At 31.9% G+C, this 16029-nt stretch overlaps 1 protein-coding gene across 3 annotated transcripts in view; it reads left to right on the top strand.

Annotated features, from left to right (window-relative positions):
* Positions 1-15788, top strand: part of LOC149796572 (tyrosine-protein phosphatase Lar-like) — a 94279-nt gene extending 78491 nt beyond the window's left edge. For all 3 annotated transcript variants that reach the window (XM_089961272.1, XM_089961273.1, XM_089961271.1), the window contains 13 exons: positions 2926-3017; positions 3770-3806; positions 4511-4608; positions 6104-6223; positions 7213-7361; positions 7963-8098; positions 8642-8791; positions 9769-9861; positions 10320-10433; positions 12191-12322; positions 12680-12834; positions 14528-14663; positions 14999-15788. In XM_089961272.1, the coding sequence (XP_089817398.1) occupies positions 2926-3017; positions 3770-3806; positions 4511-4608; positions 6104-6223; positions 7213-7361; positions 7963-8098; positions 8642-8791; positions 9769-9861; positions 10320-10433; positions 12191-12322; positions 12680-12834; positions 14528-14663; positions 14999-15094 (1508 nt within the window). In that variant the 3' untranslated portion in view covers positions 15095-15788. The remainder of the gene's footprint in view (positions 1-2925; positions 3018-3769; positions 3807-4510; positions 4609-6103; positions 6224-7212; positions 7362-7962; positions 8099-8641; positions 8792-9768; positions 9862-10319; positions 10434-12190; positions 12323-12679; positions 12835-14527; positions 14664-14998) is intronic.
* The last annotated feature ends 241 nt before the right edge of the window (positions 15789-16029 follow it).

Below are 16029 nucleotides of genomic sequence, written 5' to 3'. Positions count from 1 at the left end.
TTAACTAATTGCTACAGATGCTAACTGTAATCCAACGAGAATGTTGTCATATATATATATATATATATATATATATATATATATATATATATATATATATATATATATATATATATATATATATATATATATATATATATATATATATATATATATATATATATATATAATGATAATGAGAACTTTTGTATAGAGCCTAATCTTTAGAAGCTCTAAACGCTTTACAACATCAGACAACACCTATAAGATAAAAAAAAATATAATATTATTACAAAGACAAACACCATGAAATTAGAAAAACATTAAAAAATAAAAAAAAACATGCTGAAAATATTTCAGGTAGGAAACATTATTAGGTCTTTAAGTTTGCTCTTGCAGTCGTAATAAGTGATTTTTGAGAGCCCTCTTGAATGTGATCACTGTGTCTTTGTGTCTAAGTTCAGTGGGCAATTAAGTTCACGTTGCTGGGCCCTGGTCTGCAAAAGAACGCTGTCCATATGACTCTCTTTTCATAGTGGGAATAATAAGTATACGATTGTCAGAGTAGGAACGTAAGTTTCTTGCTGGTGTGTACACATGGGTATATATATATATATATATATATATATATATATATATATATATATATATATATATATATATATATATATATATATATATATATATATATATATATATATATATATATATATATATATATATACTCTGATAGGACTCTATTGTCTTAAACTCCGTTTCAGAAGACAACCAAGACCAACAATTTTGTAAAATTCTACAATTAATTTATTGCCCTAGCATACTAGGTGAAAATTTCTGTATTATTAATTAAACCGAAATTGCACTAAACCTTATATCACAAGTCCAACTGTATGAAGTTCCAGTTAAAATATGATGGCATTCCAAATAACCTGCAATACTGAATGTTTTAATGGGTCTATAGTATGGAGTTTGATGATCTGCTATGGTTTTTGATGTGTCATAATAATATTATAGAAAACGTTCTTATCTGAATTCACTATTTTTTAAATAAAATTTTACATTTCAAGAATGTTATTGAGCATTTTGTTATTCCAGTGAATAATAATTTGAATAAGTCAAATGAAAATAATCAAAATCAAATCTGAACACAATGACAAGAATGATTCTGCTTGAGATATTAAGGCAGGATTGAGTACTTTGTTAAGTAGACAAGATTTTATACCCTTTTTGACTTAGAATGGAATTACTATTTTCACAAAATACTGTCAATTAACGAAGTTTTTCATTCCAGAAATGTATAAGGTAAGAATGAAGACTATAAAAATGTGTACCATTACAATGATCTGAACATTTAATCCAAAAAATTAGTGAAAATTTCAGCCTCGTATTATATTGTTTATAAATAATTGTCACTGGTGACTTACACTGTGAACTTCATTTAGGACTAAGTAAAGTACAAAATGCAGACAAACGAAATATTCTGTGATTAGGAAAGCCAGCCAGTAATACAATATGTATATATATATATATATATATATATATATATATATATATATATATATATATATATATATATATATATATATATATATATATATATATATATATATATATATATATATATATATATCACATAGTCGGTACACTTTGACTATAGTGTGTAAAGTTTCATAATTTTGATATTATAATATGTGAACATATCACTTTATGTGATTCTCATTTGTTCAAATAAGCCCACGAAATTATTGTGCAGTATTCTCTTTACTGACTGGCTGCGATCGTCGGAAACAGTTTTTAACCCAGCGTTCTGGAATGTTTTGTTTTCATTGAACATTTAGGCCGCCATTTTTGATTCGACTCGTGAAAGGGAATTGGGGGAAAGTGGTCGCGTCGGTTTCAATATTGCCAATTTACTGTCACAAGGGATCATTATGTCATGCATAACATACCACAACATGAAAAATTGCAAAAGCCCCCAAAGACAAGAACAATAACAACTCAGTTGATAGCGAGGGTGGGTTTGGGGATAGAGGGCGGTATATCTGTAGGATGGAATTGAACCTATATACAAGCTTTGTTTAAATGTGAACTTACTGCAGTAAATAAACTCATCTTTGTGCACAGAAGAATGTAAACATAAACCGGTCTCCACCACTGACATAACTTTATCCAACCACAGCATTTTTAAGCGGTAAATATGTGATAGACGTCCGACACAAACAGAGATTTTGTTCACGTCTTCTGTACAATCTAATGTTCCAAATCAAATACTGCAAATATCCGGTCACATATACATTACTGTAAATATGTATATTTCTGCAGCCAGTACTCTTATTTTCACAAAATATCGCAACAATGTAATTTTTAGTTGTGAAGTGGAATTTCAGTGTAAACACTGTCACTGTGTTGTGTATATAGGCCAACTCAAACCAGTACTGTGCACCATATCAAATAATGTAACGACGCACACATTATTACTTTGTGTTGGCAAATGTTTTGTCTTTTGTAAAATGTTCTGTTTATTTTCATGAACGCTTGTTCTTTGATTTATAGTTGGCAAAAATGTATAATATACATTCACTATTTCAACCTTGTTTGGGACTAATTTTTACGCACAACAAATAAAAGGTACAGCGTCTGTCAGAATGAAAGAAATTATTCATTATTATTTCTATCCAAATTATTTCTATTGATATAAAACTATGTGATAAAAAGAATTTCAAATGGGTAATGATTTTATAATAAATGTATGACACTCGTTAAATAATGTCCAGCTTTTGGTCGCAAAAGAAGGACATTATTCAATTATTCAACTCGTTTCATCAATTGAAAATTTAATCGTTACCCGTTTGAGATTTATCTATCTATCTATCTTGTCCTATTTTGAAAATTCATCTGTCAGTCTGTCCTCATAAATATAGTTGAACTGGAGATATTATTTTCCAGATGACTTTAATAGGGTAGTTCTGAAACGAGATTCGACACAGGACTCGGAGCAGGAAAATGATTCGGACTATATCAACGCCAGCCATATAAAGGTATATGATACAGATGGAAATAATAATAATAATAATAAGCACAAGCAGGAACAGATAAAAATATCGACGTGCAGCAGGTGAAAGGAAATTTAATTGCATTATTTTTATGGACGATATCGAAAGTCTGAATAAAATTAGGAGCTAAGTGGGTCAGTCCACATATAATTGTTTTATTACATCCAGTACGCACTATGTACTTTTGTGTACCATATATGTATCATTATGACTTAATAGTGATGTAAGTTTATTTGCGTTTCTGTGTGTGTGATTAGGATTTTTAAGGTAGGTTTAACAATTGTTCAGTCCTATCGCTACAGTTTCTGCAGTGTGACAGTTTAGTGATGTCTAGCACTGGGGCATCATGCCGGAGACATGCAGCATGATGTTCCACCAAGTCACATTATCCTGACACCAGGCCGACTAGTCCTAACACTAACTTCTTAATGCTGAGAGCCTAGGGAGGCAGCTGTTAGTACTATTTTTTATTAGTCTTTTGTATGACACGGCCGGAGTTCGAACCGCCATCCTCTCGCATCCGAGGCGGACGCCCTAATCATTTGCCACCAGAGCGGTCATGTAATTTGCATACACGCATTCGGGTGCAAAGGATGATAAGATAATGACGTTACGAAACTATAAGTTTTTTTTTAACTTTTAAAAATACAAATATATTTAATGAAACATTGAAGTCACCCTAAAACGATATACAGTTGTTTAAGATACAGTTGTTTAAGATATTGTTTTTCTTACAGGGGTTTGAAGGCCGCAAGTGCTACATTGCTGCGCAAGGTTTGTACACATTCTCGTAAAATGGTTGTTCAATCAATGAAAAATAATGTTCAATATTAGTAGTGTATCGTAATAGATATCAAGAACTTTAAGAAGGAGAGTAGTTTGGAATTTGCTTGCATTGCAATGAACACCATTCAGTGTTTTTGTCTTTTATAGGATACGTCATAATAGCTCGATTTCAGGGAAATTATTACATGGTTACCGTTATTTTGCAAAATTATAACTCTTCCATGGTGATAAGGAGATAACATAGGCTTTTAATTTTCGATGAAATAGAGGCAATGAGATTATAGCTCAATCGTTGTGAATATTTTTCTGCTGTCATTGTATCTTGCATCCTGTTTGTATGATTTCCTAAAGGACAAAAAGTAATCTCTAGTTTATCATCACTTTGCATTAAATTAAGTAAATGATCACATCCATGTACTTAAAGCTCATATCACCACAATTTTGTGAGGTGTTTTGAATGAAATTTTGGAATTAAGTAAGGCGATGAACATGTTTTTGCACTTTTTCTTATTTTAAAAGACATTTTTGATTATAAATTTAACATCATTTGCCAAATTTTACAAACGAAAATACTAAATTCTCTACCTAATTTGTTTTTATATGAACACTCACGTAGTATCTTCTAAACGTATTATGACAGATACAAAATCAAAAGATCATGCATGAGTTAATTCAGTTGATAACAATCACAGGTCCCATAAACAAAACAGTAGAAGATTTCTGGTGGATGGTATGGCAAGAACGGACAGAATGCATCGTCATGCTGACAAATCTCAGTGAAATGGGCAAGGTTGGTCTAAATCATAAATATAAATTTTCACATGTCGCAGGGGTTTGTGTGATTATGGACATTTCAATGGTAGAAACCAGGTTATGGGACTATGGATGTGTCTGTGGTGATGGTTGGGTTTATAAGCTTATGCTATTATAAATAAGTGAATTCTGACGCAGAATATATGTCTATCGCTGTGTTATCCAACATTGGTTTTAAGTTTCTTCCACTTCTGGTTTTGTTCCACATTGGTTCTTCAACTTTGAGGAGAACATAGCACATTGATATCAGCAATTGTGTGGACAGATAATGACGACAATCTTTATGATGACAATATTAGATTGGATCTTCTAGACACAAAATATGGGGAAGTTTGCATTGATAATGCGTAATAATAGGCACACATTATTAAACCAGGAAAAATAAGCGATAATGCTAGTTGTAACATAACATCCAGGTAAAACCTAACTGATCTTCCCAAGTTAGATTTAGAATAAGCGATATTTTTCTTCATGTTGATACCTAGAGCGATTTATGCATTTACATCGACAAAGGTGCTAAAATGTTTGAATATTTAAACCTAGAAGACTTGAAGTTTTATATTTTCTCCTCCTCTGGTTTTGTTCCACATTGGTTCTTTAACTTAGAGGAGAACATAACACATTCATATCTGCAAATATGTTATCAGATAATGACGACAATGTTTATGATGACAATATTAGATTCGGTCTTTTAAACACAAAATGTGGAGATGCTTGCATTGATAATGCGTAAACCATTATTAAATCACAGAAAATACGCAATAATACTACTTGTAACACAAGGTCCAGGTAAAAGCTAATTGATCTTTCCAATTTAGCTTTAGAATAAGCAATATTTTTCTTCATGTTGATACCTAGAACGATCTATGCTTTAAAATCGTTAAAGGCGCTAAAATATTTGGATATCTAATGTTATTTGATTCAGATCAATAACAGCAGAAAACTGGAATAGTTGAACTATATAAATCGTGATCGGAAATTAGAAGTGCTTAATTTAAACATGGAAGATCCGTGATTTCTGTCTTAACTGATTTTTGTAAAACTTTAATTATAACATATCAATTCTTATGTACCTGGACATCGAAACAATAAAATCTCACCCTCGCATCATATGAGTTTTCTTTTTAACAATATCCTTTTGAAGGTCGTACTCTGAATTATGTGACAAATAGTTGTTTATTTTATGGCAGTGTATTAACACACATTAACCCAATTAACAAATATTAACCAAGCTCTAAGTATCGCAAGGTTTTGCATATTGACAAATTGATCAAACGGAACCAAAAGTTCGATATTACCATCAGGGGTTGAGATGCGGGTCCCTTTTGATTATGTGTATAATATTATCCTACATACAGCGTTCATGTTTTGCGGACAAATAATGAATAATTGATCATCAAAAACTATATCCAGCTATGTATACCAATACTGTTTAAGAACAAAAGAAGAGTGAACATTATGTTTTTGTCTAGATGAAGTGTATTCAGTACTGGCCGGATAAAGAAGAACAGACGTACGGAGATGTGACGGTTAAAAGTCTACGAAATGAATCTTTCGCTGACTATGTCAGAAGAGACTTACAACTAACTGTGGTAAATGTTACGCATGTGTCCTGATGAACTAATAAAATAAATTATGTTCATTGTAGTACTTGTTAAGAGGGATGTGCATTAAAATATAATTTAATATATCAGAGTTCAAAAAATAAACAGCTGTTTTTTAATGGAACATTCAACTTCGAAATCTTCTGCTTCTTATTTGATAGAATATAAATCTAACAGCAAACGAGTCCATACTTAGTCAGCATTTAACGGTGCATTGCTTATTCTTTCGTTTTTACTATAAAGGATAAATAGCATTCACATCTGAAGTTCATTTGTGAGTATACTAATCTCTTGCTTTCTATGTAAATATTTATAATTTTCTCAAATCTGATTTACAGATAAGCTCTGCAAGACTGGCATTAAATATTATACATGGAATTGCTACATGATTCTGTCTTAAATTCTTGCATAGTTTTGTTGGTGAAACATGGAAGTGACAATGTTATGATGACAAAAAATAGCTTGAGATGTATTAAGTTTTCTCTGATATTTACTTAGTATTTGGTGTTTTTCTCTTAAAATTACAAATATGTTACCGTATTTATAAAGCACTTATAATAATGTACTTACAGCTAATAATTTCCAGTATATATATGCATATGAATGCAACTAAAGTAGCCAGTAAGAGTAGAAGAGGCGTGAAAAGGAAATCATAACAAAATGTTACAAAGAATGATGGTATTTATGTTTTCTACACTCATTAATATGTGCGAGAAATGGCCATTGGCAAAGAAACGTTTAGATATCGAGAAATCGAATCACATATGAAGAGAAATTTAATTGTTTATTTGATGCTATCTTGAAGAGAAAATAAGCTACCCACCTTTATTTTAAAGTAATAGCTGTTTAACACCCTTTACCAGAACGGGTTGAAGCAACTTTTATAAGTAAAACTTCAGTTATGCACCAAGGAAATTACTAGAAAAGAAAACAATCAGTTGCTAAACCAGTACCACTACGTGGATTCTTTTATTTAGAGTGGCAAGTCGAGGAAGGTCACTCAGTTTCATTACACAGCCTGGCCAGACAAAGACGTACCGGACACGGCCTGGTCACTTGTGGAATTCTGGAAATCTGTCAGGAACCACAAGGCATATGGCAAGAGTCCAATGGTTGTGCACTGCAGGTATACTTTGGAATCGCACTTTTGGAAATTAATGAATTAGAATGAAAACAATGGGAATGAAGTTTGAGTGTTTATTATCTTTGTCTATGTTTCAGAGGGACGTAAAGTATACATAACCCTTGTGTGATATTTAGATCAACTGATAACTGATGGTCCACATTATAATGCAATAAAAAGAAAAATCAAAAAGGATAAATATTTAGCCTGTCTGTCTAACATCTTTAAAATTAAACGTCAATATCCACGACTATAGCTGTTTTAAAAAAGTATCACGTGACTATATATATATATATATATATATATATATATATATATATATATATATATATATATATATATATATATATATATATATATATATATATATATATATATATATATATATATATATATATATATATATATATATATATATATGATAATGAATTTGGTATAATTGCCATTCTTCACCGCTTGTAGAATGTCGAGAGTTGCTGACACAAATGTTGCAAATAATACTTGTTTGAAAGAAACAGAGTGTTTGAGATACGATCAGTATTCCATACAAATATAAGTGTATCGTTTGACAGAATTATCTAAATCTATTGAAATCCATATTCAGTGCTGGAGTGGGGAGAACAGGCACATTCATCGCTTTGGACATCATTTACGACGAGACATGTGAAACGGGACGTGTCGCCGTTATCAAGTGTGTCGAGAATTTACGAGAGCAGAGAGTCAACATGGTCCAGACTGCGGTACTATTGATGATCAGGCCACTTTTATTTTTGCTGTAGTACCATATTATTTAGTAGCCTATATAATATAATGGATTTTGTATTGTATTTTTTTAAATTCCCAATTGTTTTCTCAGAGCCATGATGACACCTTATGCCACGTATGACTCAAGAGATTAAAACATGATAGAGCTAACATGTCGGTTTCAACAAATGAACACGAATAAGCAAGAACAAGAGAAATATAAACTGAACATTTTAAACATTGGAAATTAGTGTTGGCAGCATTTACTAATGCAATGGAAACGTTTCCGCTTGAAATACACGTTTTTTATACATACAATAAATAGGCAGTTATGCTAGCTGATGTTATCTCAAATTGTAGATCAATTATTCACATTGCAGATCCTAAACTCATCTTATTATTATCTTCAGTTAGTCAGTTTTCAGATCATGCAACAATAGAAGCAAAACTTAACTGAGAGTGTAACATATAACATATCTATCTACGTTCTTACCTACCTATATACATATATATGTATATGGCTTTCTTTCTTTCTTTAGAATCAGTTTATATTCCTGCATGATGTTGTCGCAGAAACTCTCGGATTTGGAACAATACCTGTACTTAAGAAACAGTTTTCAGATGTACTCAGACATTTAATGGAGCAAGACGAAATGTCCGGACTGACTCGCCTGCAAAGACAATACAATGTACGTAGTATAAAAAAACGCAATTTTAATTTTTTTTAAAGTAAAGTTTATGAACAAAGTCTCATACTGAATCACCTATAAAATTTATGGGAAATCTCCAAGTGAATTAATGAGTTCTTTACTTCATGAATGGTCAAACGGAAATCTTACAATCTTGATAGTGACATTTTCCTTATCTGTGGGTTAAAAAACGTGCGAGAACTTGTGAAGCGCGTGCTCAATATACACCAAACAGTAACTAAACTGTTGCTTATGTCTTATTATTAACGCGCTTGCTTCGTTTGATTCCATAATAAGAAATCGTAGTGGTGAGATATATAACTCTTGAAGCGAATCTAGTCACTTATCCAGCGGTGAATGAAATAAATGCATTAGCACATGAACTTCAGTTAATAGAACGCTACATGATGAATTTGCATACTGAATTCATAAAGGAAAGATAAACCAATTTAGAGTCCGAGAAACTGGAAACTGCTACTAACGGTGAAAGTTGTGCATGTCTTGTGTATTTTTGCAAAACATTTCCTGATTCATTTTTCTCTTTTACCATTATCACATTGAATATGATATAAACCTTTACAGACGCGATGATCTTGAAATTGGTGAAACAAAATAGTAGTTGTAGGTACAGATTCAATATAAACTCTGCGATTATCTTGGTTTTAGTTCAGTTTTAGAGTCATTGGGCGTAGTGTAACTTCAATGTATAATTGTCAGTTACTAATACATATTTAAGTATGTTATGTTATAATCATGTCTGGATACGTATATCATATATTTCATAGATACGCATGTTGCGATGAGTATGGTTCCATGGATTTATATTAAAAGATTAAAATAAAATGGTTTCATAAACTATCTAATGTCGTTATGACAGTGAGATTTCTTCCATTATTATTTCGTAAGGGCTGTAAAGATGTAGCTTTAAGTATTGTTGGAATCGTCGTCAAGTTAATGATTTGTTTAACTTATTTCAGATGCTCAAGAAATTAGAGCTTGGACAAGAGGAAAGCAATGTTGCAGTCTACTCGAATGCCGAAGGCTTTCAGTCTGAGATCATATGGCTTCCGGTAAAATTTATATTTTAGCTGTAAACATCTCTTATTTAATATACATTGTAAAGATTCTACCTATGATGGAATTTCGAGAATGTTATCTATTAATCAAATGAATATTTTTTTTTTCAGTAGGACTATGAGCACTTTCAGCAAATTTATTGAACGTTTTCAGGAGGCATCAGCTTCTTTTTTATATTTATAACTGTCACGGTATATTAAAACCCAGATGTCTTGCCCAGAACATGCTTTATGTATACAAAATTTTCCACTCGATAGTCTAGGAAATCAAAGCACCATAAAATTATATCCAAATGAGCTAATTCCCTGGGATTTGGTAAAATTGCAAACTTTATCTCTATATTTGAATCCATCCCTTGATTCAGACACTTTTCTACTTATGTCGATGACTCTAAGTCAGCAGTTGTACTGTATTGCTATATATTTGTCACTGGAAAACATATTAATTACAGAATCTGTCGGGAAGAGATGCCTACATCGCAATGAAACGAGTCGACAACGAAACACTGCTAGCCACCATTCGAGAGAGGAATATCAAATGTTTGATCATCGTGGGTAGCAACAGTGTAAGTGGGCTATAAATGTATACTGTCGACATCTAATGAACAAAATGTGTATGACATTGTTTCTTACTTTTAAACTGACAAATAAATCTTATATGTGAATCACAGGCATATTGAAATAAAGAGATACGAAGGTTGAACACGGTTCGACATATTCGTACCTTGTCTGAAAATGTAATTTAGTATTTAATCGTTAAAAATTGATCGCATATTCTGCTGCGTTTCTTGAAGCAAAGTACTTTTAGTTTTTAAAAAAGGTGAGTATTCTATGACAGGAAATGCACTTTATTGATTAGTAACAATTAAGTAAAAGTGTCTGACATATACACTGTTCGTATCAATTCTACATTTTATACACCTAACACATGTTTTAAGCTCTGCTAACTTAACACTTCTTCCATGATTGCAAAACATTTCCATAAAAATCTAAGTGATACGCATGCATATAACAAACGAAAATATTCCATTTGCGAGATTATGTGGTATTCCACGCCTTGATATCATTATCAATATCACTATTTCTGTAGTTCAATGATAGCCTATAAAACACTGTTGTTACGACTCTGATGTCTAAAATTAAGTAATATAAAGAAGGGAAACCAAGAAGGCTTGTAAAATATAGGAAATAATTTAATTTTCTAATTTATGCAATGAAAATGTAAGAGGAACTTACAGTATTATGAAATAAATCCAAAATATTCTTAAAACTTCTTCAAAAGTAAGAATGAATATCTTTGAATGTGCTGAAGTGTAAATAGCGTTGATGGCTCGTAGAGGAATTGTCTACAGCGTCTTTGAATAAATTCACAATAATCCCAAAATGTTGCTCAAGTCCAAATGCAATGAGCACGTTGTAATTCTAATGAGTTATCCAAACAAACGGTTCCTCTTAAATTAAATCTAAACACAATATTAAATACATATGCAGAAGGATGTTAAAACAAGAGCAATATTAGGAAGTACGAATAAGAATAATTCTCCGACAATAGTCATCTCTACATCTCTATCACGACTCAGTGTTGCTATTCATCCATGTGATTTATTTCGCAATGCATGACTTATGTGGAAATACATCCCACCTGATCTATGTAGCAATACTCAACCATCCAATTTGAAAATTATCCAAATCTGGTAAAAAAGGTTCATTATCATACTCTATTTAAAACGTGAAACACTCAATACAGATATAAATGCCACGGTAAAACCAACCCGCGTTATTTTAGGCTTTTTTATAACTGGTGACTTTTGTGAAAACTGTTTTGAGGTAAATGCCAGTGCCCCACAGACTAGATGCTTTGACCAGTATATGGTGTACAGACATATCCTTGGTTTCAAGTTTATATTTATACTGTAGAAACGAACTTGATTTAAAAGAATACATGTTCTATTATATAAATCTTTTCACATGGTAGTGAAATAAAAAATAGAACAAACTAGAACCACTATTACGTAAATATTAGTTTTTGATCAGGAATAACTAGTCAGTAAAGGACAACAACTATCTCTGGCAGCAAATGATAAGTACACGTTGTCCGGTACATGGTGTGTAAAATTGTGTGCACATTAATGTATGATACTTCCTTGTGTTGAATACTATGGGCATATTAGGCTTGTGGTAAGTTATAGGATTGACATATGAAGAAATACGCATCAGATGACACATTAAAGTACAATTAAATGCTATGAAACCTTTGAATTTCAACGTCACGCATATATATTAACAGTACGACGTGTTTAAGTAATGGCGTTTCTATTCTCAGTCTAAAGATGTCTTGTTTTCCATTGGAGTCAATCAATCAAAAACTGTTGCTGGCTTGGACATAACATGTAAGAAAAAAGAAGACCTGGGAACGTTTGAAAGGAATCAGTTTTCTATCACAAGTGATAAAACGGTATGACATTTGCCTGCTTAAGAAATCAAACAATGATTAATTTAATTGAAGTCCGTAATAATCTGCCTTTGTAAAAGAGACAATGATTTATATATTGCATTATGTTTAAGAGAATAATAAGAAATCACTTTTATGATATTATCGTAGCGTTACAGGATGATACCATTGATTTTGTAAAGACACATAAAGCGGTTTGACTAGAAATGATTAAGATAATGATCGGAATATATTCTCTAAAGGTTATGCGTGCGCTTCAGTGCCCATACGATACACATCGTATGTAACCATTTCCTTTTCATGATTTTTTAAGTATTGCCAATACGAAAATATGAAGGGATCTCTCTTTTCTCACTACAGAAAGAGCCACAAAAACTGACGATGTTCTTGCTGAAAACCTGGGAAGAATCACATGAGGTACCTTCAGATTCGAACTCTGTTTTGTCACTACTTGAGGACTTTAGCCAGTACCATTCGAATCCAAGTGAATTAAATCCTCTCCTCCTCTACTCCAGGTTTGTATACATAGCTGCAACTATATAACATATAAATCTTGTGGTAGTCTTTTTTATTGCATAAATTGGGCCCTCTATTTGCCCTTTTTATTCTGTATAATTATCGCACTATATTATGCTAGGGCATGGGTTGAACATATTAAGCATAAGGGTAGATGTTTAGTTTAGATGGACTCCATAATTGTACCCGATACTACATTTTGTTCATTTGTTTGGTTTACCTTATTACTATTCAGCGTAACATGCAATGGCGTGGAAATCTTTTCTAACGTGCATATAATTACAATACTATGTTTTTGAAAAGATAAGCAACCTATGTTTCTGCTTTGTGTGTTGACGCCGTTCTATCATGACGTGTAGCTACCCAGATTTCATCAAATAATTTTTGTGTGTTGACACCGTGCCATCATATCGTGTAACTACCCATGTTTCATCAAATATTTTGCGCGTGTTGACACCGTGCCATCATATCGTGTAGCTACTCAGGTTTCATAAAATAGTCTTCTTTGTGTGTTGACACCGTGCCATCATATCGTATAGATACCCTCTTTTCATCAGTGTCTTGTGTATGTGTTGATACCGTGTCATCATATCATTTAGCTATCCTGGTTTCATAAAATAGTCTTCTTTGTGTGTTGACACCGTGCCATCATATCGTATAGATACCCACTTTCAGAAGTGTATTGTGTATGTGTTGACACCGTGTCATCATATCTTGGAACTACCTAGGTTTCATAAAATAGCCTGCTTTGTGTGTTGGCACCCTGTCTTCATATCATATAGTTACCCATGTTTGATCAAACAGAGTCTTATTTGTGTGTTGGCACCGTGCAATCATATCACATAGTTACCCATGTTTGATCAAACAGACTATTCTTTGTGTGTTGACACCGTGCCATCTTATCGTATAGATACCTTTTATTCATCAAACAGTGTCTTCTTCTTTGTGTGTTGACACCGTGCTATCATATCTTATATATACCCTTTTCTCATCAAGAAGTGCCTTCTTTGTGTGTTTGACACCATGCCATCATATCGTATAGATACCCATGTTTCATCAAATAGTGTATTCTCTGTGTATTGGCACCTTCCTATCATATCGTACTGAATAGTCTGGCATACATGTTAAACGCCAATGAATTAGTATGATATACTGTGCTATTGTTTTAAATGAAAAATTTGATTGTTTTCGTGCCCCGTAGGTTAGAGCTTGCATGCAGATAGAACTAAACATATAGTTCAAGAAAATTACTATATAACAGCACTACATGACAAATTAAAGTCCGATTCCTAACAATTACTTTTATATATCATTTATTTTATAAGTATATATTGGGATTTAAATTTTCTTTTTGCATATAATTTTTATTGTTTGATTTACTTGCACAGATAAGTAATTATCTGATGGTACCTTGATGTTTCTGAAACATTATGTTCAAGCGTGAATTACATTGTGTCCTAACAAATTGTTTGTTTTACTTCCACGCACACTTAACCTCTTTCGCCTCAGTAATATTAAAATTGTTGGATCAAATCATTCGTCTTATATATAATTGATATTACCCATATTTCGATTCGAAATAAATAAAACATTTGAGGCTATTGAAACTGATTATTAAGTATGAAAGATAAAACAAGACCTTATGTTGCGTCTCATTAATTGTATGCGAGTTTCTGTTGATTATTACCTCAGATGGGAGCTGGACAGATGCAGCATTATTTACATCTTGCTGAATGAAACAGAAAGAATTCGCAGAGACGGAGAAATTCATATCTTGCGGACAAGTGCGGATATGTTAGAAAGGAGTAGTAAACTACTACCGACATTTGTAAGTATCTTTTAATTGCTTGTCTTTCTCGAGTTTTCTAAAGTGCTTATTTCATAGTCTTGAATACAAAATGGCAGTAAAAGTAAATTTGAATTTCAGTTTATCTGTATACATTTGTGTCACCTGTATAATCAGTATTGTTATTTCCAAGATGAATCATCAATACTGGAATATAATCTTTTTGTGTAGATTTCATTATTATTATTATTGCTGCTATTACTACACATACCAACTACTACTACTGCTATTACGATGACAACGGTTACAATTACTACTACTATTTGTATAATTAGTTTATATTTATTATACCTAATTATTGTGTATACGTATTTCAGGAGCAGTATGTTTTCGTTTACAAATGCCTTCAAACCGATGCTTTGCCAGAATACACATATGAAAATACAGCTGGGATCATGAAGGAAATTCTTTGATCAACATAGGTGAAGAGATTTCATCAAAGCATGTTGATTATTTGAATATGGATCCAGTTATATATCTAGCTATACTTCTTTATTAAATAAAAGACTGGTTTACTAATCTGACTTTAATATACTCTTTTCATTCAGTATCTCAAACATAATCGATATCTAAAAATAGCATAATATGCAAATCGGTATATTTTTATGTTACAAAGTTGTAGCGTTTATATATTTCTTTTGTTTCTATTTCTACATCCTAAGTAAAGTGAAGATGTTTTCAAAAAGAACAGACCGATATGGAATACATGTCCCAGTAGCCCTTATCGAAGGTAGATGTGGTACCTTTCTAACGACATCTCGCCCAGATGTCATTGAAAAAGAATATATTTACGTATTTCATTTTATATTTCGATTTCTATATTCAGAAAATGGATTAATATTCTTGCAAGATAGACTGTACTCAACGATTAGTTTTGAAATATGAAAATAATTCTGAGAAATTAAATAGTAATATTTGATTAGACATTTACTTTACGAGCCCGTGGGTCAGGTCTAAATTTATTGTTAATGTTGTTTACATGACATCCTCTTCAACAGTGAAAGCAGGGAACTTGTAGGTAATGTGACCCAAATCTTTTCCTTTTTGTATTTTCGTATATTCTGTTGAGAAATTACAAGGTATGTGAGATATAAAAAATACAATATCGATTGAATCCTAGTTTTGTTTGTTTTATCTGGTACGCATGCTTAGTTTCATAAAATATAGACAAATATGTTAGAGCCATGGTCATTCATAATTTACTTAATATACCACTTTGAATCTGAACGATATGTTAATCTTTCTTATACTTCATCTAAGTGTATGAATATAGAGGTTTAGTCAAAATTAACACCATTCTTAAATTTGCTTCTAATTTGCTTATATATGCAACTATTTAAACATCCGA

This window comes from Sinohyriopsis cumingii, chromosome 6 (genome assembly GCF_028554795.1).
Source record: "Sinohyriopsis cumingii isolate HCF-2022 chromosome 6, ASM2855479v2, whole genome shotgun sequence".
NCBI lineage: Eukaryota > Metazoa > Mollusca > Bivalvia > Unionida > Unionidae > Sinohyriopsis > Sinohyriopsis cumingii.
The sequence above is the reverse complement of the archived record's forward strand: the minus strand, read 5'-3'. Positions and strand labels throughout refer to the sequence as shown.